Source organism: Nelusetta ayraudi, unplaced genomic scaffold (assembly GCF_046127955.1).
Source record: "Nelusetta ayraudi isolate G7.1 ecotype Tasmania unplaced genomic scaffold, CSIRO-AGI_Nayr_v1 ptg000094l, whole genome shotgun sequence".
Taxonomy (NCBI): Eukaryota; Metazoa; Chordata; class Actinopteri; order Tetraodontiformes; family Monacanthidae; genus Nelusetta; species Nelusetta ayraudi.
The window spans coordinates 2,593,231-2,618,258 of NW_027466144.1; the positions used below are offsets into that span (position 1 = coordinate 2,593,231).

The 25,028-nt window shown below is 48.6% G+C and overlaps 1 protein-coding gene across 5 annotated transcripts in view; it reads left to right on the forward strand.

Moving 5' to 3' along the window:
• Nucleotides 1-25,028, forward strand: part of ptprn2 (protein tyrosine phosphatase receptor type N2) — a 115,907-nt gene that overhangs the window by 40,002 nt on the left and 50,877 nt on the right. For all 5 annotated transcript variants that reach the window (XM_076047469.1, XM_076047466.1, XM_076047465.1 and 2 more), the window contains exon 11: nt 17,949-18,013. In XM_076047469.1, coding sequence (XP_075903584.1) covers nt 17,949-18,013 — 65 coding nt within the window. The remainder of the gene's footprint in view (nt 1-17,948; nt 18,014-25,028) is intronic.

Below are 25,028 nucleotides of genomic sequence, written 5' to 3' on the forward strand. Positions count from 1 at the left end.
TGGGCACTCTCCTCTCTCTCTCTCTCTCTCTTCCTCTCTCTCACCAACCGACTGCCCTCTCTGGTTGAGTGCTTGAATGTGCTCAGTTCGGTGATCAAAGTCTTCCTCACTCTCTTCTCCTCCGTCGCCCCTGGCTCTGTGTGCATGAGTGTGTGAGAAAGCTCCCGTGCGTGCGTGCGTGCGTGCGTGCGTGTGTGTGTGTGTGTGTGTGTGTGTGTGTGTGTGTCCCTGCCCCCCCGCTCCCTCACCCCCTGCACAAGCCCAGCTCTCAGACGTCTAAACCGTCAGTCCTCTCCTCTGAGTCTCGGCAGAATACGCTGCTAGGCTGCCTTGCATCATCTTCCTGTCTCCTGGAGGGCACACACACGCACGCGCGCACACACAATCACACACTCAGGTTGATGCTTATTTGATATGACTCATCTCACTTTTCTGTCTTCCTTAACAATTGTGCACCGCCCGTCGCAGAAACCAGCGTCCTCTGCAACGAATAGCCTGCAATTTCTGCACTTTACTCCTTTTTTTTGTGTGTGTGTGTGTGCGAGCGCGCTTGCCCGACGTGCGCCTGCGTGTTTGTGCTGTGCCCCCGCTGCAGGATGCCAGATAACCAGAGATGTGTGAGTCACACACGACGCTGCCAATCGTTTTTTGTTTTGTTTTTTTGGGGGGGAAAAAGAAAGGAGGGAGGGAGGAAAAAAGAAAACTTTCATGACTGTCAGGGTCTCAGAAGTCTTTTTAATTCCAAGGTCACGAGGCTTTTATCCTTGTTTTCCCTCCACTCGCTGACTCCTCTGCGTTGCCTCCAGGAGGAGAGAAATCTGGAATTGACAAAGGCGGTTATTATAAATGTGGCTTCACGGCAACTGGAAAACGAGTCCGAGTATCTCCAGTCTCCATCCTTGTCATCCCGCTCCTCAGAACCAGCAGCTTTTTTTGATGTATTTATTTATTTATTTTTGCTCCCCCCTGGAAAACATAGTGTGTGAAATCGTTTGGCGAATTGGCCAGTGTCTTACACGTCTCCTTCATCCCCTTTATCTGCCTCGCCTCGTTCTCCACGCCATCGTACACTTCGTTATTCCTCGGTCCACAGCCCCTCCCCCCACCTCGGCGCTATCCCAGCCGCACCTCGGCGGCCGGGCCAGCAGGGGGGGGGGTCAGGCCCGCGCCGCCTCCTGTAAACATATTTACTGTGTCAACACTGCTGTTGCGAAGCGGCTGAAAGACAGTAACAGGTGCCTGTCAACAGCCGGCCAGATCTCCAGTGCATTAAAGGATCTTTGCTGTAGACGAGGATTAGTGTCGCCTGGCATTGTTTGTTTGCTAATTCCATCTCCAAGGTATTTGTGGAAAACAGGCATGAATAATTGAAAGGGTTTTTTTTTTTCCCTTTTCTTTTTCTTTTTTTTCCCTTCCGAGTGGACGAGACGCGAGCTATCAGGGAACGGAGTGGGAGATTAATGAGCGGGGGAGGGGAGGGGCCGAAAGGCGAGGCAAATTGGGAGATCAGAGAGAGACAACCAGCCAGACCACGAGCTCAGAAACACACACACACACACACACACGAAATTAGCATGTATTTTTTTCATTTGATGAAAAAGCAAAAAGATCTGAATGGGTGAGAAAAGGAAAAGCAGCGTCTTTGCATGTGAGGAGTGTCTGAGCTGCTCCTCTGACCTTCTCCAACTTCAATTTCTTCCCCCCGTAATCTTCCACCTCGATGACGTCACCGCATCTGCACGCCCGCCCGCCCGCCTGCCCCGAGAGCAAACTGCAGTAGAACTGGGTGGCAATCCCGGCGTTTCGGGGACGACGTGTCGTTTTATGTCTCTCCAAATTGTGCGGACTGACCGCCTCTGTTATTGGGTTCACGGTGATGACACCGTGTCTCCGTCGGACTCCAGGATCCCCTCATTCCTTCCCCCGCTGTGATCGAATGATCCAGCTGAGTGATGCGGGAGGCCTGGCGACAACACGTTTTCTCACACACACACACACACACACACGCGCGCACACACTGCGTTTCCATGACAGTTTTTCGCAAAATAAAAGCAATATTTCCAATATTTCGACAAAGTACAATTGCAATTTGCAGGTATTTTCATTGATCGTCAACTCTAGAGGTCATGGAAACGCAGCTAGACAGACGGTGGCTGACTCAATAACGGCACGACTCGCCGCCCTCGTGTCTTATACGAACTGACGAAAGGGGGGCGGGGGGGAGGGGGAACGTCGCATTTGGCAACAATAATTAGCTGCCTCTTTGCCGTTTTTTAAATTTCCCAGCATCCGAATTGAATGCGCCAAAGTGGAATGACAGATTAAATGTTTTTTTTCTTTTTTCTTTTTCTTTTTTTTTTGTTGGCGCAGACCATGAAATTGGCTTTTAAAAGCGGCTACCTTTGGGAAAGTTCTACGTCCTTTGTGCTCATCAACCGGCAGGAGCTGAAGGCACCGCACGCCGTCCGCCAGACGCCACTGAATGCCTGTTCCACGCTGCCGCTTCAGGCACCACGTCGAGCAGAAAATCCAACCTCCTCCTCGGTTCCGCCGCCACTAGTCGCGCCCCCCCCCCCACTCCACCCAACGCTGACCCCTCCTCCTCTGCCCCTCATCCTCTCACATCCCCCCCTCATGTCGAGAGCGGCGGCCACTTGTGCGTTTGTCCACTGCAGGTTTTTTTTTTTTGTTTTTGTTTTTTGCACAACAAAACAACAGCTATGCAAATGAGCTTCTTCCACCTTCCTGCTATGAGTCATAATTCAACAAGAGTGAAGCTTTCTCACTTCGGTGTGCTGCATTTCTTCAGAAACGTTCTGTAACGTTACTTGAAAAACTCAGAAGTTTCACGAAGCAGGCAAGTTTAGAAATCTATTTTAGCAACTGTAAATATGCACTGTGTATACATTTATTTATTTATTTATTTATTTCCATACACTCGCCACGCAATTAGGTACCCGGTATTAGCAAGACGCAGCGAATAAAACAACCTGTGAGTGTGTTTGCATGCTGTGCTTTGTGTTCCGGCCTCGACTGAATAAAAACACAGAATTTCGAGCTACGGCAGCAAAAAGCTCATTGAGTTCCAGGGAGGTAAATACCGAGATGCGAGGAGACGTCTTGTGTTTTTGTGGCAACTAATGGAGTCGGACAAGTGCATCAAAGAGGTTGCACAAGACCCTTAAAATGATTGAACCACCAAAGGGTTTGAGTACGAAAGGGGGAGACAACCATACTATTTGCTGCTAGCGCTTTGCTTGTGTGCGTTTCTGTCTTGTGTTTGCGTACACTACTGCTTCTACAGTATATCACTGTCTGAGTTCACAAGCATGTGTTTGTACCTCTGTATTATTTTTTATTTTCTCTCTCTCTCTCCTGCTCTTGATAGAACATCTGCACTAAATTGGCCCCTGAACGCAGCGCACTCTGCCACTGGTTCACTGAGCTACAAGTGTAGAGAAACAAAGAGAGCACAGGCAGCTTCAAAGCGAGTAGGTGACATTTCAGGCTTTCGGTCTTCAAAGCACTATTTGCTTTTGTACTTCCTCTTTGAGAATAATTATACAGTATATAAATTTATATATATATGTGTGTGTGTATATATTTCTGTAGAGAATCACCACTGTCTGAAAAGAGTAGAGTTTGAGGACTTTGCCTGACCTGCAACAGTGAAATTTGAACAGTGTTTACACCTTTATCCGCCGCTCTCCCACGTGATTGAACACGATGCTGTGCGTCGTGCACACTGAACTCGACGTCGATGGCAAACCTGTGTGTGCAGCGAGCCAGCCGTTGACCCGCTGACCCTGTGAGTGTCTCCATATGGGGGTTCGGGGACATGAAAATCTCACCCCATCCTCTACCTCACCCTCCTTCCTTCGTCTCTCCTACAAGTAGTCTCTCTTTAATTCATGTCCAGGTGTAGCGCCAGCTTTCTTTGGCACCGAGCTTGAAAGGAGGAAGGGAAAAAAAAAACAAAGCAAAGACAGATGTTTAATTTTCACTTCCCTTTTGTGCATCCCCTGACAGGGTGGCTCTCCTTTGAGCTCTCGCACCACCTCAAACATCAAACAGGCCCGAAATATAATAATGTATGCGCTCTCCATCGATGAGTAAACATATCAAACAATAGCTGCGTTTCCATTATATCTTCGCAAAATAAAAGCAATATTTCTTAACATTTCAACAAGGTACAATTGCGATTTGCAGGTGTTTTCATTGACTAGTGAGCGTCAAAACCTTTTAGTCATTTGTGAGAGGTTTTTGAAGTTTAGGCGTTTACATTGCCAGGTTTTTATTGCAATATTTAGGTTTTGCACAATTCCATGGACCGTGGAAACGCAGCTCGTGTCCACACTGTTGCCCCGACATGGAGCAGTCTGAAGGTTGGGAGATGAAATGATTAGACGTTGTCTGTCAGCCTGGCCTCTGGTTATATTTAGGCCACAAATCAAAAATACCATAAAGGATAAACTAATTAAAGCATTTTTCACAGGGGGAAAAAAACAAAAACTCTTATTGCTATTGATTGGCATGTAGCTCAGGGACGGAAACGTTGGGGGGGTGGTAACCCACTTCATCCAACATTGAGTTCAATAATAACGCCGTTGTTTTTTTTCCAGCTGTATATGATGTTTTTACTGTTATTAAGACACTAAAACCTCTTTTGTTGTCCAAGTAATGGCAAGAAATAGTTGCGCTGGTTGGCAGCTGCGAACGAGAGACGCACCAGTTTGCAGGAGAGGTGCCAAGATGCGCCCTCAGCTGCTACGTACACATGCAAGCGGCTGCCGTGCATCTTGTCATGCAGAACACATAAAATGCGCTCCGACTACAAAGCTGTCAGAGCAATTGAGCTCTGCAGGTGCACGTCTGTATTGCGCCGCCAACGTGCGATGCGCAGCTGTGAGCGGCGTGCATCCTCCGCGGAGGGGCCAAGAGTGTTCCATCGCCGCCTGCCCCTTAATCATGCGCCCCACATTACATATCTCTGGCAGGTGAGTGTCGGTTCTTTTGTACGGAGGAGAAAAAATTTTTTTTTTCTTCCCCAAGACGAAATTGCGTGAATAAAATCGAAATTTGCACTTAATGTCAGCGTGAAGTAGGTCAACTGCAGTCATACTTTTTTTCCCCTCTCCCCCAAAACAAGAATTAAGCGTTCAGAAAATTATTCAGAGGGCTGCTTTTGTGACGTAACACAATCGCGTCGACGCCACTTCCATCCTCCGAGTGTGTGCGAGCGCACAGAAAGTGTCAACTTCTTTAAGGTTCCTCATCCATCCCTCGCCGCTTAGCGGACCGCTTCATTTTCCGGTTGGCGATCAATGCCCACAAATGATCCGTCCTTGGCAGTAACGCGCTGGCGATGATCAATAAACGGCGGCGGCAGCGGGTTCACTTTATTGTAATTCCACGTTTCGGGAGTGATTGTCGCGCTCTCTCTCTCTCTCTCTCTCTCTCCCCCTCTCTCTCTCTCTCTCTCTCGTCCTCGCACTGTTCACGCCGGGGACGCTTTCTTCCCCCGCACAATGCCATCAAGGCGGCGAATCTTTTTACATTCGCGGCCGTGGCAAGGAAGCTTGTGTGTGCGCGCGCTTGTGTGAAAAGAGTACCACGGGGATGCATTTCAAAATAGGTCACCGCTAATCCCACCCTTATAAATGATCATTCCGCCCGCCGAGCCTCCGTCTGAGAGAAAAGGGAAAGTGTAAAGGGAGAAAAGAAAGAGAAGTAAATGAATTATGGATAAGTTTTAAGAGGGATATTGCTCCCCGGCCTCCTCACTTGTTTTTTCATCTCTTCCTGTCGTCCTCTCCAGACCCTCTCCCCTCCAAATCCCCCTCTCCCAGCCTCTTTTCCGCGTGTCCTCTGCCTCCTCTTAAATCGATACCGGCTGACTGTCATGGGTCAGTGGCCCGTGCGCATCAGGCTGGACGGCAAACAGAGGGAGCGCCGTGTCTCCCCGGGCTCTCTGCCGAGGTGATAACTCCTGCCTATCTCATGCCTCTCTTTGAGGGACACTCACTTTCAATTTGACTTCAATTTCCACCTCAGATTGACTCTGAATGGCGGCGAGCGTCTGGGATAATACCGTATATGTGATCGCCGTTTATGGCGGGAGAGAGCACGGGGCCGCCCCTCCATTGCCTGCAGTACCTGCAGCCGTAGGTTTGCATAGATAGATGAGCAGGTTTGGCTGGACGGCAGTGCGTAGTGTTTCTTTGTGTGTGTGTGTGTGTGTTTCTTGTCTTTCAGAATTGTCTTTAAATTGACTTTTTCGCTGAGCCATGACTATCGCAACGAGTGTAGTTAGCATCCATCTGTCTGTCAGCTGAACGAAGAGCAGCTCACCGCTAGAAAAGCTAAAATTTATGGCTTCTTTGCTTATACACAGCCTGCTCTTGAAATAAAGACTTTAAAGGCGTTTAAAGGCGTTTTCAACGAGTGTCAATTAAGCTGCCATGGTTTAAAGCACTCAGTTACTAGCTGCTTTTCCATTCCCCCTAGAATTGCGCAAGACCTAAATATCGCAATAAACAACTGGTCATGGAAACACCTACACTTCGGGCTCGCACTCCAAGTCCAATTACCTGCGCTAAGGCCACAACAGAGGGGTGGGGTGTGGTTGGGGAGTGGATGGGGGGGATTATGGCAAATTATACCAGCGCAAACAACAGTCTCCCACCGCCCCACCAAGCCCGCAGGCAGCAGGCCGACCTACGCGGGCGAAAGCGGGGAGGAAGGTGTGAGAGGTGTTACATTAGCACCTGGATGTGCGAACAGCAGACGAGTGACCTTTTACCGGTGACTGATACACTGCCTGCAAAAACCTGCCGAGCCTCCCGCTGCTGCTGCTTCCTCCTCCTCAGTCCCCGACTTCCTCCTCCTCCTCCTCCTCCTCCTCCTCCACCACCACCGCTGCTTTCCACTTTCGTTTTTTGCCCTTTTCTCCTTCTTTTTTCTTTCTTTTCTCTTTTTTTCTTCTTGTTGCTGTTGTTGACGTTTCCAAAATCGCCCCCCACCCCACCCCACCCGTACTTCTCCTCGTCGCACCAGTTGAGGCCCTCTCTCCTCCGAGCCATACAGCCTCTCTCAATTTTGCCGCCGTTCTTTGACAGTCGCCGCTTTGTACCCGAGGATACTCGTCAAGATGCCGCCCCCTCCATTCCCCCCCCTCTGTTGCCATCACTTGGAAATGAATGCCATGCAAAATACTCTATTATGGCACCTGAAGGCACCTCCTGTTCCCGGGAGAGGCCTTGAGAACCGCGCGGAAACGGCTTTTTTCCACGGGCAATCTGTCACAATTTTCAACCCATTTCACATTCCCCCTTTATTATTTCATATTTATTACATTCGATTTTTTTTTTCTTCCTCTTCTTCCACCCCCCCCACCACCACCACCACCACCTCTTCTCCCTCCCTCCGCCGCCGCGCAGCCACGCAAATCATCGGCACTCACAGCTTCCTGCGAGTCACCTGCAAGGAGCTCTAATTAGACTGATAAGCAGCGCGACTGGAATCAAGTCTTGCCGGTAATCAGCCCCACGGAGGCCAGACAGACGGCTAAATGAGGAGGAGATGAGCCGTGCAGCCCAACAGGTGTCCTTAAAAAGGCAGGGAGGTGTGTTTGTGCGGCTGGAAGAAGAGTTTGTTCTCGGGGGAGCCGTCGTCGTCGTCGCACGCAGGCAATCGTTTCCGCCGTCGTTTGGGAAAAATCGATGGCGATATCGAAAAAATAAAAACATAGCTGCCCGTCTGTGCGGTATACATTTAATCATCGCGCCGCAGCGCCGTATCCACACTCGCCACACTCAAGAAGCCGTGACAGCAGTGATTATCACACTCCTTCCCCCAAGCACAATAGTAATGACAAGCAGGAGGAGGAGGTGGAGAAAAAAAACCCAAAGAAGAAGAAAAGCTCCGGTGATGCCTCGTGCAGGCTGATTTCAGGATAATATCAGATCTCATCAAGTCTCAGAAGGGAAATGTCATATTTGTCATTCTGACACCTGCGCTACACCTTTATTTTACGCCCACCGCTCCCAGCTGTGTCGCGGGAAGGCGGTGCGGTGGGATTAGCATCCGGGGTGCCTCGCCGCCGCCGGGAGAGAGAAAGAGAGAGAGTCCAGCAGGATGGAAGGACCCAGGGTTGAGCAGTTTGAGTATCTCCCAGAGGAAGGAGATGAAGGGGGAGGGGAGGAAAAACGGCGCTCAGACGTTGCTACAACATTAGCGGCTGGAATATTCTTGCGATAGAAGACGGCGGCGTGCTTCGCTTTGTGTAAAGTCAGGAGCGCTTCAACGTGAAAATCCTTCCAGGCAAAGATGGCGTTTTTGCTCTGTGTTTTTTTTTTTTTTTAACTCTGACAAGAAGAAGAAGTGAAGAAGTTACAGAGGAAAAACACTCCCATTGACCAACGGGCCGGACGAGGGAGTCGACACAGTCGATAGTTAGACAACAAGGCTCTTTTGTAAAATTCTGTTTTGTTTGTCTCACTTTTTTATTTTCCCTTACAAATCGAATGTTTATAACAGAAAAAAAACCAAACCACTGCACGGATTGCTCCGAGACTAAATTGCTCATGGGTTATTTATGACCAGAGCTGATTCTTGGCAGCTCACTTGAGCGTGTCCCTTTCGTGGTTTTTTTCCAGACTGCGTAGTGTGTGGACAATAGCAGCAGCAACAACAACATCCTAGAACAAATTTATCCCCTAAAAAAAAAATGTGCAGGTTTTCTAATTGGGGGTGGTTGTATCATTTCTCCCAGTCAGGACCCTGGTACTTCTCACTTTTGAGTCCCAGCAATTGTAACTGTCCACGGGCCCGAGCGCACGCAGGGCGTTGCACGTGCAGGATCGCGTCTCCCGATTATTTCACCGCCGAACCTGTTTTCAGATCTAATCCGCTCAATATCCGTCAGAGCCCACCGAGCGCTCCCCCCTCCCACCCTGCCACCCTGCCACCCAGCCTCCGCCACCCCCCCCACACACACACACAACACACACACTCCCATCCTCTCGCCCGTGACTCTCGACGTGAGTGATGGCGTTTGTGATTCCTAATGACAGTCGGAACAAATCTGCGGTAATGAGGGCACGCCGGGTTCATATTTTCCTTTCTCCGTAATCACCCTTCACAGCTCCTCCTCGCCGCCAAACCTGCTCCTCACACTCACTCCCGGGGCCTGCAGCCAGTAAACCAGTGTGCTACACATCGCTTCCTTCCTGGGGGTGTGGGGGGCGTGGGGTGGGGATAGAACCCCCCCCACTCCCTGTCCTCTTGCCTGTGCTATTACCTGACTCAGTGGAGCTCACATCCTGGCTCGGTGCTCGGTAATGCTGAAACCCACCAAACCACCACCACCACCACGCAGCCTCCCCCAACACTCCCAACCCTCCCACCAGCCTTCTGCATGTTCATCGATTCATCTCTCCATCTTCCTCTTCTTCTTCCTCTTCTTCTTCAGCTTCTTCTTCTGCTTCTTCTTAGCATCCGTCTTGTCTTTTAAAAGAACTGGATACCGGACTGGCAATATGGCGGTGTGACAATTTTCCCCAGTGGACACTCCAGGTACTGCAGCAAAAAAACCCATGGCTGAGTCCTGACGTGTCTGTAAGTGACCAGTTCTCCAGGATTGTTCTGATTGGCCAAGTAGATCATGTGAGTTACAGAGGCATGATGGGAAGTGACACTGCTGCTCATTGCTCTATGGGCCCAGTAATGCGGTAGTCAAAAACTTTCTGGGCGTATGCGCCGGGTGAGCAACTTCATTGAAATGAATGGGCCGCCATATTGGACTGTGGGGGTGTGGCGTTTGCCCGTGACAGAAGCGGGAGCGTTCTCTCTTGCACGCGTGCACCGTGCACTAATGCATCATGTGTGTTTCTCCTCGCCGTGAGCAGGACGTGCGCATGGCTGCGATTTGTCGGAGCCATTAGCTCGCAGAGAGCCAATTGTGGATGGAAAGCACCAGCGGTCGAGCGCAGTCGAAACATTCTAGTTACAACGTGTGTGCGTGTGCGTGCGTGTGTGCGTGTGTGTGTGCCCACTGATGTGGCTAGTAATGCGCAGACCTGCAGGAGATGGTCCACTGAGAGAACCTGTAGGATAATTGCTGCCTCGGTGACAGGTGGGGCCGGCTCTGTCAAGACTTCCCTCAGTGGGGAAGCAGCAGCAGCAGCAGTGCGTGCGCGCGTGCATGCAGCTCTGTGTCGGAGTCTCTATCAGCTCCCCCAATAAGCTTTTCCCCGGTAGGCTCCCTTCAGATGGTGGCAGACTTCCAGATGTTTTCATCTCGTATCACACAGGCACTCAGCAGTGGGAGAAATTAACCATCTTTCTCCGAAACTCAAATTGTTTTGGGGGGTAATTTTTTTATTTTATTTATTTTTATACCGGCGGGGAGATGTTTGAGTAATGTTTTCATCGCGTGTGCGTGTGTGTATGGCTCATGGTTCCTTTACAAAGAGCTGCGGTGTCCTCTAGAGGCGGCGGCAAAAAGACGTTTCATGTTAAAGTTTCCCTGAAGGCTGCCGTGAATGTTCCCCTCCTCTGCATCGTGTCTTGCCAAACGCAGAGCCGCCAGCATGTGTTATTGAGAAAGGTCATCCATAGGCCCAGGGGCATGCCTCCAAACACTCTGATAACCATGACTGCTTCCGCTGTGTGCATCCTATTCCTCATTTTTCATTTTCAACGCCCATCCTTTTTTAAAAAAAAATAAAAAAAAAATAAAAATAAAAATATCCATATTACAATCAATATTATTCTCGAGTGATTGTCAGATGCACATCGATAGATCGTCCTCCATCCTGGGGGTGGGGGGCGCCGAGTGACATCCTGTTGTGGGCTTTTTGTGTGGCCACATCTATAGGTGCGCCGCCATCCGAGTCATTTGCCGCCGTCTCCTGCAGTCCGTGAAAGAAATCATTGTCGGCGCCGATCAAAGGCGAAAATGCCTCCTCGACGCGGCGTCGGAGCAGCCGCAATCTATGAACCAAGTAGGCGGCCAAGAAAGAAGCACATATTCTGGGCGTCTGAGGCTCTGCCTGCCAGCGTGTCAGTGTGTCTGCATGCAAAATACACCGGGGAGCCCCATCTAGGTGGGAGGTGGGAGGGTCGGCCGTTCGGCCATTTTGTAGAGAAGCATCCCAGAAGAGCGGTCGCGGCCTGTGTTTGAAGGTGGGAGAGGTTCTGCGGCGCCGCTGACCGCCGAGGCCACTGCGGAATCCGACGGCAGACCAACGCTGATCTTTATCCGCCCGTGTCGCATGTTGAAATGGTTGAGAATTTGAAGAGCGACCGCATCCCTACATTATGGCGCTATCTTAGAGCTGAAGGAGGAGATTTAGTTGCCGAATCATCTGCAGTTTAAAATGTGAACACCGTGGCGCATCAGCTCAGCAGCTGCACCACGGTGTTCAATCATCTAATAACTTAATAGTTCAATAGTTTGTTTCGTTATCGTCTCGTTGGTCTCTCGTACGAGTCGGCAACAATGCGCAGTTTATTGTAACACTCATTAAAACTTTGTTGAAATTGCCTTTTATTTCTAAGTTTTGACAGTATCAGTAGCCTCAGTTACTGAGGCTTAATTATGATTTAAATGTCTAGGTCACCTGTATGAAGGTGATGTAATGTGTAAGTGTGACTCTCAATGGATTCTAAAGCCGTGGTGTCGTATTGAGGGTAGTACGAAGTGTATTTATTCATGGTGGACTAACTATGATGTCACTGATGGCCCCGGGCGCCATCATGCACGGGCCGCCGCTGCAGTTCAGGCTGCATCGCAGCAGTCGCTGTGCTTTCGGGGCTCGCTCGGCTAATCCGCAGGAAGCGATCGATTAGGGGCGAATAAACAGCGAGGCAGCCGGGGTCCCGCCCCCCTTACCCTCCCCCTCCCCCACCGCCCCCGTCCCCCCCGCTGCGAACAGCACGCTCCCGCCATGTGACAGACGTGGCGGTGTATGACTGGCACGGCTGATTGGGCACCGGAGGCCCGATGATGTCATGGCTGTCGCAGTGAAAGCTGTGCGGAGGAGAAGATCCGCCCGCTGTTTATTTTGAGGGGGATTAACACCGGCTGCCGCAGTGAGTTGTGTCTAATTGCGCCTCTAGATTATTGATATTAAAATAACTATGAACGACAGGTGACTATTTTGCTTTTCTTTTCTTTTCTTTTTTTTACTTGAGCAGAAGAAGAAAAACACCGTATACATTTCCTCTGTGTCTAATCCAGCATTTAAATAAATTGATTGTTTTGAAGACTTAAATGTTTTGTAACACCTTTACCTTTCACATAAATATAACAAATATTACCACAACACCTAACAGCGTAGAAGCATGTTTTTGCTTTTTTTGAGTTTTTTTTTGTTGTTTGCCTTCACGGTGTTTCATTCTCCGTCTGCGCTGCCCGCCTCGTCCGTTTGTTTTGATTTCCCTCCGAGGTGCGCCTCGCTTTGATTTGCCGCGGTGATTTCGCCGCACGGCGCAGAATAACAATTGATACGCAACCAACGCGAGGAGGAGCCCCGGGGAGGAGGGGCGGGGGGACGATCTGCCTGCTTTTCTTCGCATTGTCGAATATATTAAGTTACACGCCACGTGTTTATCCCCTCTCTGTTTAAATAAATAAATAAATAAAAGCAGACCCGAGCGCTCGCAACAACCTCTTTAGGTTTGTCGTGCCTCCCGTGCAATATTGTCTCTGGGAGGAATTTCCAAGCAGCTGCAGAAGAGCCGCACAAAGGCGACAACAATATCTGGGCCCTGATTTACATTTTGATAAGCAGCCGCGTGCAGGATGGTGGAAGGAAGGGGCGGGTCACATGCGTGTTGCGTGTATCATACATGTAATGAAGTCAGCGGCGGTTCCCGTCACTCTCAGCTACCAGGGAATAATATTGTTTTGTTTTTTGTTTCTTCTTTCTTTTTTTATTCCTTTTCCCACCTCTGATTTTGACTGAAAAATGGGCTGCTGTGCTCCTTATCTGCCGGGGGGATCAGGTGTGTCTCCCTCTGTTCCCTCCCTCCCCTCTCTCCTCCTCCTCTCCCCCCTCTGATAGGTAGAGGCGGCCATCATATGTGCGGTGGGGTAGGCAAGTGATGGGCGGAATGGCAGCTTTAATATTGGAGCGATTGCCTGCTGATAAGGCTAACGGCTGCGGAGAGGCGTGAGCGTCAGCCCTCCTCCGCAATAAACACTTTCATTTTGTTTGGCTGGAGTGACGGATGGAGAGATGGAAGTGGCGAATGGACAACCTGCGGAACGGTGGAGGGTTGGTGGGGTGGTGAGGGAGGGAGGGAGGGAGGGAGATGGAATGGATGTGGATGTTATTCAATATTAACAGATCAATCAGGCGGCGGCGGCGGCGGAGGAATATGCATTTTGTCAACTCCGTAGCCCCGCTTGGCGGCGGAGGCGACATTATGATCATGTGACAGTGCCCCCCCTCACCCTCCACCCCCTCCCCTCCTGCCTCAGAACACCAGCAGCCCCGCGATTCGTCTCGCAACAGACGCAGAACCCAACAACGGCGGCAGCCAACCGTCGTAGATCAGGGAAAATGGACGTATACGTCGCGACTTTAGGCTCTGATGGCTCCATGATAATCATTTCTGAATTGCCGTTGGGATCTATGATGATGACGGAGGGGGAAGGGGGGGCATATGGTGCAGGAGATGCGACGTTTTAATCAAATGACACGTTTGCGGCGATATGCGCGCATATGCTGCCGAGTCATTTAAGGGTCACATAAAATGGAGCGTAAATGTCTGTGCTTTTGTTTTTTATTTTTTCTTATATATTCTGCAGGGTGTTTCTGTCAAAGGACGTTTTAGATGCTTCAGTCAGCTGAAGTGGCCTCTCCCTCCCCGTCAACAAGTCCTTAATGAAGGTTTTCCCCCGCTATTCCAGCAGGAGATGAAAAACTTTTGCACAATCACCTTTTTACAATGGGAAAAAGTGCAAGTTGACCAGTTTTTGACACATCTGACAACTCACCAAGCTGCGGTTGGTCGCCGCAAACACATCCTGAGCTTTGGAGCGCAAGCGTTTACTAAAGGAATAACAGGAATAAACGAAGACGGTGAATTGAGCCACTTTTCACACAAGAGAAGAGCGTCTTGCGGTTAAAAACTGCCGCCTCATTCTTCTGATTTTGCAGCAGAAACAGATGAAAATAATATGCTCTTCTTCTTCGCAGACACACAGATATGTTGCCTTTCCTTTTTGTCTGCCTCGCGCGAAGAGCAGCCTTCTGTCTGAGTGCCGTGTGACTCAGCAGCAGGAGGAAACGTTCTGCTCACGCTTCTGCTCTGACACGCTGCTTCGTTAAAACGACATTGTATTAAAAAAACCCAAAACAGGATGATGTCCTTTCTGCTGGTTTCTAGTTTGTCAGAATCAGATCCATCATTCCATCCATTGTTCTTGGAGGGAAAATGGTCAACAATTGTTTTCAATCTGTTTTTTATTTTCTTTCCAAGGCACAACAAGGGAATCAAATCAAATTAGCAACCTTTTTAGCAAGAAATCTGCTAATTCTGCTTTAATTGTGCTGCCTCTGGTTCAAAGAGGGTTCAGTTTGTTTGTGCTCTATGCAGATGATGTTGTTGTCTGCACGTCTTGTTTCTAACCGCAGGGTCGCAGCTGGTGGGTGGGTTGCTGGGTCACCGGTGCATTGTCTGAATTAAATGTTGAATGTTCCCACTCAGTTGTTCGCGTTTGTTGTTCGCAATCCGGACTTAAAGTGCAGGAGAGCCGGCGCTCACATGGACGAGCCCTCTCTCCAAGTCTCTTCTCTTCTCTTCTCTTCTTCTGAGGCCGCACGTGATCAGCGGAGCAGCAGGAATCAACTCCTCCCCCCCAGCGTTAAACATGGGAGCAGATAGCCCAAGACGATGTCGGTTTTAAAGGCGGCCGGAAAGCTCGCTCAAATGAGACCTGACACCTCTTCTCCACAGTCTGTCAGGGCTGTTTGGCGGCTAATTTGACACACACAAAATCAGCGTGCGTGTGTGTGTTTTGTGGAGAAAAAGAGAGAAGTACGGCGAGAGGCCAGGCCATTATGTGTACAGTGGGCAACGGAACTGGCAGCCTATTGGCTGGACCCCCCCTCCCCCTTCTCCCCACCCCCGAACCAGAACCATCTAGTTCCTCTCTAATGACGCCGTATTTCCATTTAAAGTGTCCTCTGGCAGCCAGCTGATTGGAGAGTCCTCAGCTTTGATTTACAAGTAAATACTGACCTTCAGGCTTCCTTTGGTTTCTAACCGTAAGACGGTTAATGTCAGCTTGTCAATCAGACGCACGGTGCCCGTGGCGCGTGCGTGTGCGTGCGTCGATTCCTGGGCTACCAGCTCGGCGCGCGAGGTGCGGCGTCCCCAGAGGGGTCCTCATTAGGACCAAAAACACCGTGTGACCTTTCGGCGGCTTCACCTCCCTCCCTCCCTCGACCACCTACGACCTCACCCAGCTGGGCCCAATTACCTCGCTCATTACCCCCGCGTCCCTCCCCATCCTAAATAGCTCCGGGATCACGCAGGTACCGCAGCGATCTACCTAAAGGCGACACGAGAGGCTAAACGCAGGGGCGGCATCGCACACTGATTTTTCTCATATGCGCCACCAGTCAAATCTATATCTTATCTGTTGTCTTTACAACTTTCTACACTGCAGGTAGATAGTGAAGACATCAAATATATGAGCAAGATGTAATTATGCGGCAAAGAAAAACACACAGCCACTCAAAAGGTGGCTGTTTTGAAGAATTTAAATATAAAACATGTTATTGAGGGAGTTATTTTACACTTTTGTTTCCTACATAATTCCATGTGTGTTCATACGTAGTTTTGATGCCTTCAGTGGGAAACTGCAATGTCAATAGTCATGAGAATGAAAGAAAAGACATTAAATTCAATTCACTTTGAAAGGATTGTTTGAACAACAGACTTACTCCATGTCACATCCTGGCCGTCACCTGGATATGGGATGTGCTCCTTTTGCTGCCACGTGGATGAAGATCATGGGGTGATCAATGTTTGCGGGAACCTTATTAACCAGGAAGGGGCGGAGGGCGGGTAGGTTTGGATGGGGTGGAGGGGAGAGACGGACAGAGAAGAAGAGCGAGGGAGAGATGGATGATTACCCTAAAAGTAGCGTGCTTAATTAGATGAAATGCTGCATACATTGTGGACAGAGTGGAATCATTGGGGTAGATTAAAATACTAATTAAACGGGCCCTCGCCGAATTTGGAGTGCGAGGTTGGGTTCAGCTCTTCAGGGTCATTTGCATAGCCTTCATCTGGGGAAATAGGATTTAAAGGACCCGCTCTCTCGCTCGCTCTCCTTTTCTTTCCGCAGCTCTTACTCTTTTTTGTCTTTTTTTTCTCTCCTCCTTTCTCCTTTACCAATCACATTCACATGCTAACAAACTCAATTAAAAAGTGTTCTTCTTTTTTTTTTGCGGGCTCCCCATCACTTCATAATTTGGCATAATCTATTACAGCCCCTTTGATTTTGTTTTTCAATATAAATGTCTCCATCAAAGTAAGAAGGGACATTAAGCACAGGAGGAGGAGGAGGCGGAGGAAGAGAGGGAGGGAGGGGTAGGAGGAGGAAAAAATAGTCGGCGAGATGTGTGATCTTGAACGATGGATATTTAACACTGCCTCGCTGTGGTTTGATTTGCATGAGAATGTCTTTCATGAACAAAGCTTTTTGGAAATGGCGTGCCATATTTGATTAGATCAATAGATGTGAGGATCAAACTCGGCTGGTGTATTAATTACCGCAAGAACAAAGGCGGCGAGCTCAAGTTATTGTGCGCCGCGAAGCTACAAGCGCTTCATCTGCCGCCTGGCAATCTCCGCCGCGTCCCACTCAAAAAGTGCGCGTGCGAGGAGACGGCGGTGACGACGCTTCCCGACTTGAAACCGTGCTCGCCATATGGCGCCATCGGCGGCGTCGTTCGCCTATTGTTAAGCACCGAGATTCTGATTTGGCCGTAGCAAGATGTTCACACGTCTCCACTGGGGATGAATCCCCTTGATTTTTTGATTATCTCCTCACTGACGTCTTGACTTTGTTCCATTGGAGTGACATCAGTTGGATCGCTAACTCGGTGCACTCTTTATTCCACGCAACCACACAGTGGCGTCCTATGTGGCTTTTTATTTTCTTTTTTGTGGCCATTTTCTTATGCTCCACCTGGCTGACTAACTTGTGACTGATGGTGAAATGTGACATCTTTAGAACTCTGACACCTTGCAGACCTGTGCAGAGCTCCAATCTCTCTCTCTCTCTCTCTCTCTCTCTCTCTCACACACACACACACACGGTTGAGTTCAAAGTAACTGGATGATTCAAAAATCGATCAGAGCAGCAATGCCTAGAATTCAAGTAGTAGCGTGCATTCAAATTAAAATAATACATTCAAATGGGGATTTGATACACAAATCTGACCTAATAATAATTAAACCTGCTCCCTTTAAGCCTAAAACCATAATCCACTGATCTCATTTTCAATTGCAGAGGAGTTTCCCACTTCCATTGTGGGTCTGTTAAACACGTATCCCTCTATGCTCAAGCCTTGATGAGGATTTACAGTGTGTGTGTGTGTGTGTGTGTGTGTGTGTGTGTGTGTGTGTGTGTGTGTGTGTGTGTGTGTGTGTGTGTGTGTGTGTGTGTGACTTCCTACCTGCGTATGTGTGTGTGTAAGTGTGCGTGTGGGTGGGTGGGTGGACACTTTGGATGACCGGCTTGACATCTGACTCACTCCATAGCGCCAGCGTCCTTTTGCATCATTCTCGCTTTCACTGACATCTCGTTCCCACTTGGGAATGGGGGGGGGGAGAAGAAGGAGAAGAAGAAGAAAATTCTGCTTCTCCGTCACCCGCCGCTGGCGCTCAACACCTCCTCTGCTTTTTTGTCTCCCGTGCAGTTGAAGAGAAGCAGCGGCTGGAGAAGGAGACGGGCCTGAAGATAGTGGAGGCTGGAGTCAGTGACGTAAGTTGCCATTCTGGCAGGAAAGAAAACACCTTGTCCTTTTATGGTGGCGCGGACACAGTATGCGTTTTTGTGCGAGCGGACAGGAACAAAGTGTGCTACCTGCACCTGCAGCTTCAGCTCAGCTCAGCTCGGCAGCCAAACATGAAGCCTGCACGCCGCGGCACCGACATCCTGAAACACATCCCGACCCTTTAAGTGTCGCGCTTTGATCGCCCGCCTCCCGTGTTCGCTTCTTTTAGTGTTCTGAGAGCTTTTGCCGCCATGGAAAACAACAAAACAAAGGACAAAAAGCCCCGGCGCAGTTCGAAAAAAGGCGTTGATCATCACCGCAGGGGCAACAATAACCAGATTATCTGGAGTGCCGTCACTCGGCGGAGGGCGCCGGCGCTCCCCGTGACATATTCATTTGGAAAAAAGAAAGAAAAAAAATTAAGAGGAGAGCAGGAGGACACTCGGGATGATCCGGATGAAAGGAGAGTAAATGTGTATTCATTCAACACTGATAAATATTCATACGTATCAGCGGCGAGGATCTAATCAAGCGCCTATTGACGCGTCATCGTCCTCGGCGGCGGCGGCGGCGCCTGGTAAATGAGTTTCTCTATGGAGATGAGACAGCCAGCCGCAGACCCCCGAGCTGCCCCCATCACCAGGCATGCTGGGAGCTAAATGGATGCGGCCCGCGCATCACAGGACAGTTGCCATTGGCAACAAGCGTCGCACCGACTGCATAGACAAGATCATCCTCCCTCCACCCCCTCCACCCCTTTCCACGCCGTCTCCCTTTTCGGTGTCACTGCCTTTTCTTCGCCCATCTGCCTCCTACTTATATCTTTTTTAGCGCCGCGCTTTCTCTCATCTTTACTACCGCATTGTGTCTTTATCGCGTTCTTCTCAATTATCTCTGATTCACGTTTTTTTTTCTCTCTCTCTCGCTCCCTCTCTCCTTCCACTGTGACTTTTGTGCTGTTCTTTGTCTGGCCCCTCCTCGCCTCCTTTTCATTCTTTTATTCGCGCTCAGACTGATTCCTGTGCTTAGCCGGCACCGGTACAGGGCCCGTGTTTGTCATATTGGGCCTATTTGTAGATAATTAGCCGCAATAATAGCCTTCTCCGCAGGAGCCAGGCGGAGGGAGGGAGGGAGGAGGGAGAGAAGGGAAAAAAAAATCTGCCTTCCGCCTCATGGGGAGAAAATCTGCGACAGGCTGTGTTTATACGAATGCATTCTAAGTAAGTGTGGCATTTTGCGTACTACAAATAGATACCAGAGTGTAATCCCTGGAAGAAAAACCCCACTCAGAGGGCGCGTTGATAGCAACAGCTAATGTGGATGTGTTGTTCACGTGATCATTATTCTGTTTTTTTTTTGTTTTTTTTCAAATCCAAGAGCTGCGGACATGTGGCGCAAAATAGCACCTTTGGTCCGGCGAGTCTGTGGAGTGTCCTCTTTAAACACATTAGTTTAGTAAAGGTGTTCGCCCCACACCCTCCAGTTTGCAGCAAATTTGCAGCGCCGTGCCCACACTTACGAGTCCAGCGGGTGCTATGAGTCGTCGGGCGTCAACACGTGGAACAACAGTTGTGTAAAATTTTACTTTAAGTGGTTCTATTAGCGGCTCAGAGCTGGAAATTAAACAAAAGCGCTTCCCTCTAAGCCTGAATTAAATCATCAATGCGGTTGGTGTCATTAGGTCTTATCACTGACGTCCCCCCCCCCCACCACCCTCCACCCACCCATTTTGCTCCTCTTTTCTTTTAAGAGGAGACAAATGACAAAACAGCTTAGGAAGATGTCCAGATAGAGGCGGCGTCAATAGCGGTAGATGGTGGACGCGGATAAGCAAATGTCAAAGCTGGGGGAAGGAGACATCAGTCAATAGGCCGAGCAATATCTACTGCATTATAGCTCGCAGGCAAGTTGGCCTCCTGAAGAGGGAAGGAATTGCTTCTTCTTCTCCGTCTTTTTTTTTTTTTTTATCAATGCGCCAATGTGTGGGCTGCGAGGGATATATTTTCTTAGTATCGCTCTTATTAACAGCTTCATGAGGTGAGCGCCGCGCCGCCCCTCACGGCAGTCCTCTCACAGCAATTCGTGAGTCCGCTAAAATGTGTGAAAACCCGCCAGGGACGGACGGGGAGGAGGGGATGGGAAGCAGCAGGTGACGAGGAAGGAAAAGAAATTCACGCAGCGACGTCGCCTCTTTGCGGCTCACTCGGCCGAATCAACTCTGGCACGTAAACTGGAGCAGACTGAGTAAAGATGCCTTGAAAAAGCAAAAACCATGACTTTGCATCCCCCCTCCGTCTCCTGCGACACTCCTGCCCATCCTCTTCTTCCTCCTCCTCTTTCTTCCTTGCACAGGAGAGACTGCCATGCCAGTGAGGAAGAGGGCGGAGTCACACACACACAAAAATATTTGGATTTGAGTGTGGGGAGGGCGCTTAGGAGAGTGATATAGGCTGACAGAGATGTTCTGGAGTTGTGGGAGGGGCCTGTTGGTCAACTGGTTGTATGATTATTACGGCTGTCAGCGTTAACGCATTATTCGCAATTAATTAAATACAATCTATCCCGCGTTCATTTCTTTGAATCGCATTTTTCAAACTAAAGCTTTTTTGTCCGTTTTACCAACCCGTAGTCGGCCCTTCTGGCTGTGGTGCCATTTTATGAAGCGGCTTCCTATAGGAAACAAAATCAAATCAAATCAAATTTTCAAATTAATCGTGATTTAAAAAATTAATCGTTTGACAGCCCTAATTGTTGTTATTGCTCACAATAACAGTATTATTCAATGGAAAAATAATGGACGCGCTCTAATCCACACGGTACGTACACACGACCACCAGCTCAGCGTGCAGAAAAGACAGACTTGTGGATATATTAAAAAAAAACCCCGATGTGATTACGTCGGCAGACAAATTGAGATTCATTGACATTTTGACAGCAGCCCGGCGTTGGGAGCCTCTCCCGAGCGCTGCTTATGTGAAGAGGCTCTTATTAAGCCCAGAATCCCCCCCCCCCCGAGCTGCATGTCAACTGATTATTCAACCACTAAATGTAAATCATACGTGGCACGCGGGGGAGCCTCTGCTCACACGTGGAGGTATAGCACATGCGGCCTGCTTAGTGTGGCTCGCTTGCAGGTGGAGGTTCAAACTTCTACTGCTTGGTGCTTCCTTCCTGAGCGAGATGGAGAGGTGATGCTGCAGTGCCACGTGTCAATCGGGAGGCGACGTCGGTGGTCAAAGGCCCACGTTGTATTTTTAATGAAAGAATGAAGTGCGGTGGCACGGGGGGGGGACTCATCTCGGGAAAGGTCACGTGTAATTTAGAACCCCCCCCCCAACCTTCCCTATGGATTCGGAGGCTTTCTTTCCAATATCCTGCGCCGCGATTAATGCAAAGGCACACCTTAGTTGAAAGTGTTGAGGCTTCCCCTCAATGTATTTCCCACTGCATCATGGTTTCACCATTACCATATATATATATATTCCCAGCCATGTAAGTGACTTTATATCAGACTCAAGCTTAGTAACACGTATGCACACTTTATTTATTGATTGATTCATTTTTCTATCTATCTCTTTATTCATTCATTCATTCATTCATCTCAACCTCTGCAAACTCAGCTGCACCACAGCTTTTTATGAAGCACATTCAGTATGAAGCTTCCTAACTGTCTCCCAGACTCATGACGTCGTATTTAATTTGCACAAGTTGCTCTTCTCTCGCCCTCATTTAAGTTGGTCAAGACATTCATTAAGGCCCAGACTGGAAGCTGTTGATTTTTAATGGGTCAATTTAATCAAAGAATGAGTTGAGTGTGCAGCAGTTTTTTTTTAGTTTTTTTTTTTACAATTTAATTTCAGAATAAATAAAGTTTTGAAGGACAAACAATTTGAATTGCCCATTTTGGCTTCAGGTCATTGTATTATAATTTTCTCTTCTCATTTATTTAATTGGTTTCAGCCATTTATTAACTCGGCTGCTTGTCTTATTACCCGCTAGCAAACAAAACAGGGACAATTTGTTAAACAGGTTAATATCAACGTGATGCGAAATGATACACATCATTTTTGCATGTGAACGCTGTTATTGCGAGTTACTCTCACCTCAACATGGCCAGAGTTCGATTTGACATAATGGCTTGAATGCAAATCTCTGTAAAACTTTGAGCCAGTGGAAGGTCAAATAAGCTTCGCTTGTACGCTCTCCCTTATTTCCCTCAGTATAATCCCATGAATTCTGCTGCGGAGATGATTACTTTTAAATTTGCATTTTGTTGTTGTAAGGAGGGGACAATTTTTAGCATGAATATTTATTTCCACTCCCCTCCAACCCCCCCCCCCCCCCCCCCCCCCCCCCCACACCACCAAAACGCTGGCGCTTATCAGGCGATATCGACGTATTTTTGCTTTCCTTTAATCTCGCCGAGCCTGAAAAGTACTGTGGCGCATCGCACTCCACAACAGACGCCGCGCGCAAGCCGTCAGCAATTGCAATTCCTCCGAGCGAACGGGACAAATCGTCACAGAGGCGTCTTCAAAGGAAAAAAAAACCACACTGACCATTTCCCAGCAGAGAAGAAAAGAGACTCGCAAAAAATAAATTAAAGCAACAGCTCTCTCTCTTTTTCATGTTTCTTGTAAGAGCGCGGATATATGCCTTACTTTAAAATGTATCAAAGCAGTTTCCTTTTTTTTTTGCGAATGGTAAGATGAGTACAAGCACATCTTTATGTTAATTTCTCTATTTCTTTCCATCGTCGGGCTGTTGCTCCTCAGCCGAAAGCAAGCGCCTTGTTTGTCCTGTCCTACACTTTGGAGCCGCGCGGCTGTTGCATTAGATAAATCCGTCCACATCACTTTGTATCAGCCGGCCGTTCTCCACGCAGGCCCCCCTGATTGCCTGTCAACACACTGGCAACACATCCCATCTCTGTGGGACTGGTGGTCCCGGGCAGACATTTGTTGTTTGGTCAGGGCCAGAACGCAATTGGGTGGACCATATTTCCCAGGCAGAAAAAGACAAAGAAGGGATTGAAAGGAGAACCACACACAAACTGAGTAAACCCACACTTTGTTTCATAAATCTAAGTGCAAAAACATTAGCAATACCACATGAATGTACACGTATGCACTGACCAAGTAGCTACATTTCCATTAGCCATAGAAAATCTTGCGGGACAAGATTAGACGAGAATCTTGGTTTATGCACATACACCATTCGATGGAAACACCTCACGATCACGAAATTTTGGAAATATTTGCTTTTATTTTGGGAAAAACTCATGGAAATGCAAGAACTAGCGATGCATTTCCTGCAGAGCACTCGGTGGGAATTGCAATCCATGTAGGAGCAGTGTTAAAACAGAACCAGTGCACCCGACGTCTCGCTGCTAACTCAGGCTTGGACAGTGACCGTGTGATGTGTTTTAATTCATGCTAGGATTAATAGCGTACGTTGGGTTCAGCTCGGGCCCTTTGCTGCCATCGTGTTTTGTGTCGGGACTCTGAAATAAACCCTGAGCATTGACAAAAAGACACTGCCCGTCTGTAGAAAAATTCCGCATGGAAGTCAGGGAGGCCATTCTGGCGGTTTTGAAAGTGACCGAAATGCCATTACTGTGGCAGATCTGGATGTGAAATGTCATTTTGGAGCAGCCCCACTGCGCCCTGCAGCCCTGAGTGCGGCCGCCTCTGTGGAGACTCCAGCTGCCTCCCGCTGATGAAAGACCGTCCGGCAGCAACCTTTTACCATCACCTGACCTTTGGACTGCAGAAATGCCTTTGATACCGTGCCATGCAGTTTGGTATTTGCTTCTCTCTCTGTGTTTACATACATATATATATATATAATATATATTTATATATACCATGATGCCCCGGGTGAAGGCTGGGCTTCTCTGCATTTAATGAGCGTCAGAATGTAAAGTGTTTACTCCCCACCGCTACTTTCTGCTTCCCTCGTGGTGGATCGTAATTATTTTTTTTATTTTTATTTTTTTTTTACTCGGCCGGTCGAACGTTGATCCTCCACTGCTGCTCACCCACCATCCGTATTCATCTAACAAGCTTTTTTTCTATTTGGTATTCATCTCTTTCAGGAAAAGAAAAAGAGCTCGAGGCCACAGTGGTGAGACGCTGATGATACTAGTGGAAAAAAAAAAACCTAACTCCATTAATAATATCACTCAAAAGGGATTACTTTACGATTGTGTTAAATCTTGTTGTTGACATATTGATGTTTCATCAGGATCGTGTTCCTTTATTATTTCAGTCATGTAATGTCGGGCATATGTTCTCTGTGAGTTCCCATCCAAACCTCGAGATGAGGCTCTCGGTCAAGGTTGGTCCAGAAAGTAGGAAAATCAGTGCTGCTGGTCAAAACCCTTTATTCGTTAGCTGCAGAAGTGATGACGCGCGAGATGTACTGCACAGCCTCTTCAGCGGCTGCGTCCCATTTCACACAGCGAGGAAATTCTGTCTCAGGAGAGGAGGGAATTTTGAAATTTTGTCTCTTTGCAAGCGAATTCTGACATTTGTGTTTGCGCAGCGTCGGTACGAAACAGTCCAAAAGTTGGAGATGGGGCCCGAGCTTCGACTCTAAACTGTGCTGTCTGCAGTTGATGGCAATTAAAAGAAGAAAATCTAAATAAATCAGCCGCCTCCGCTTGAGCCTTGGCCTCTCTGGGTGTTAATGGCAGATGATGAGCGATTCAGCTCGCTGGGTTTTGATTAGTCGACTGCAGGATGCTTCCAACACTCAATGTTCCTAGTTACAGTCCTTGTGGGTGCGACTCGGCCTGCCTGCCATCTTCCAAATGAAGTAATGACTCTTGACTGCTGCATTGGAACTCCGTTCCAGTTTTTTTTTCTATATTTGTTTTATTTTCCAGCCCTGTGTTTTAGTTGATAAAATACAGCCGTGATGTCATGTGACGTCATCCTTTGTTGCAATGGCTGGAACCAAAGCAGTGGGGCCCCGTGAGGGAAATTTGTTGAGTGATTT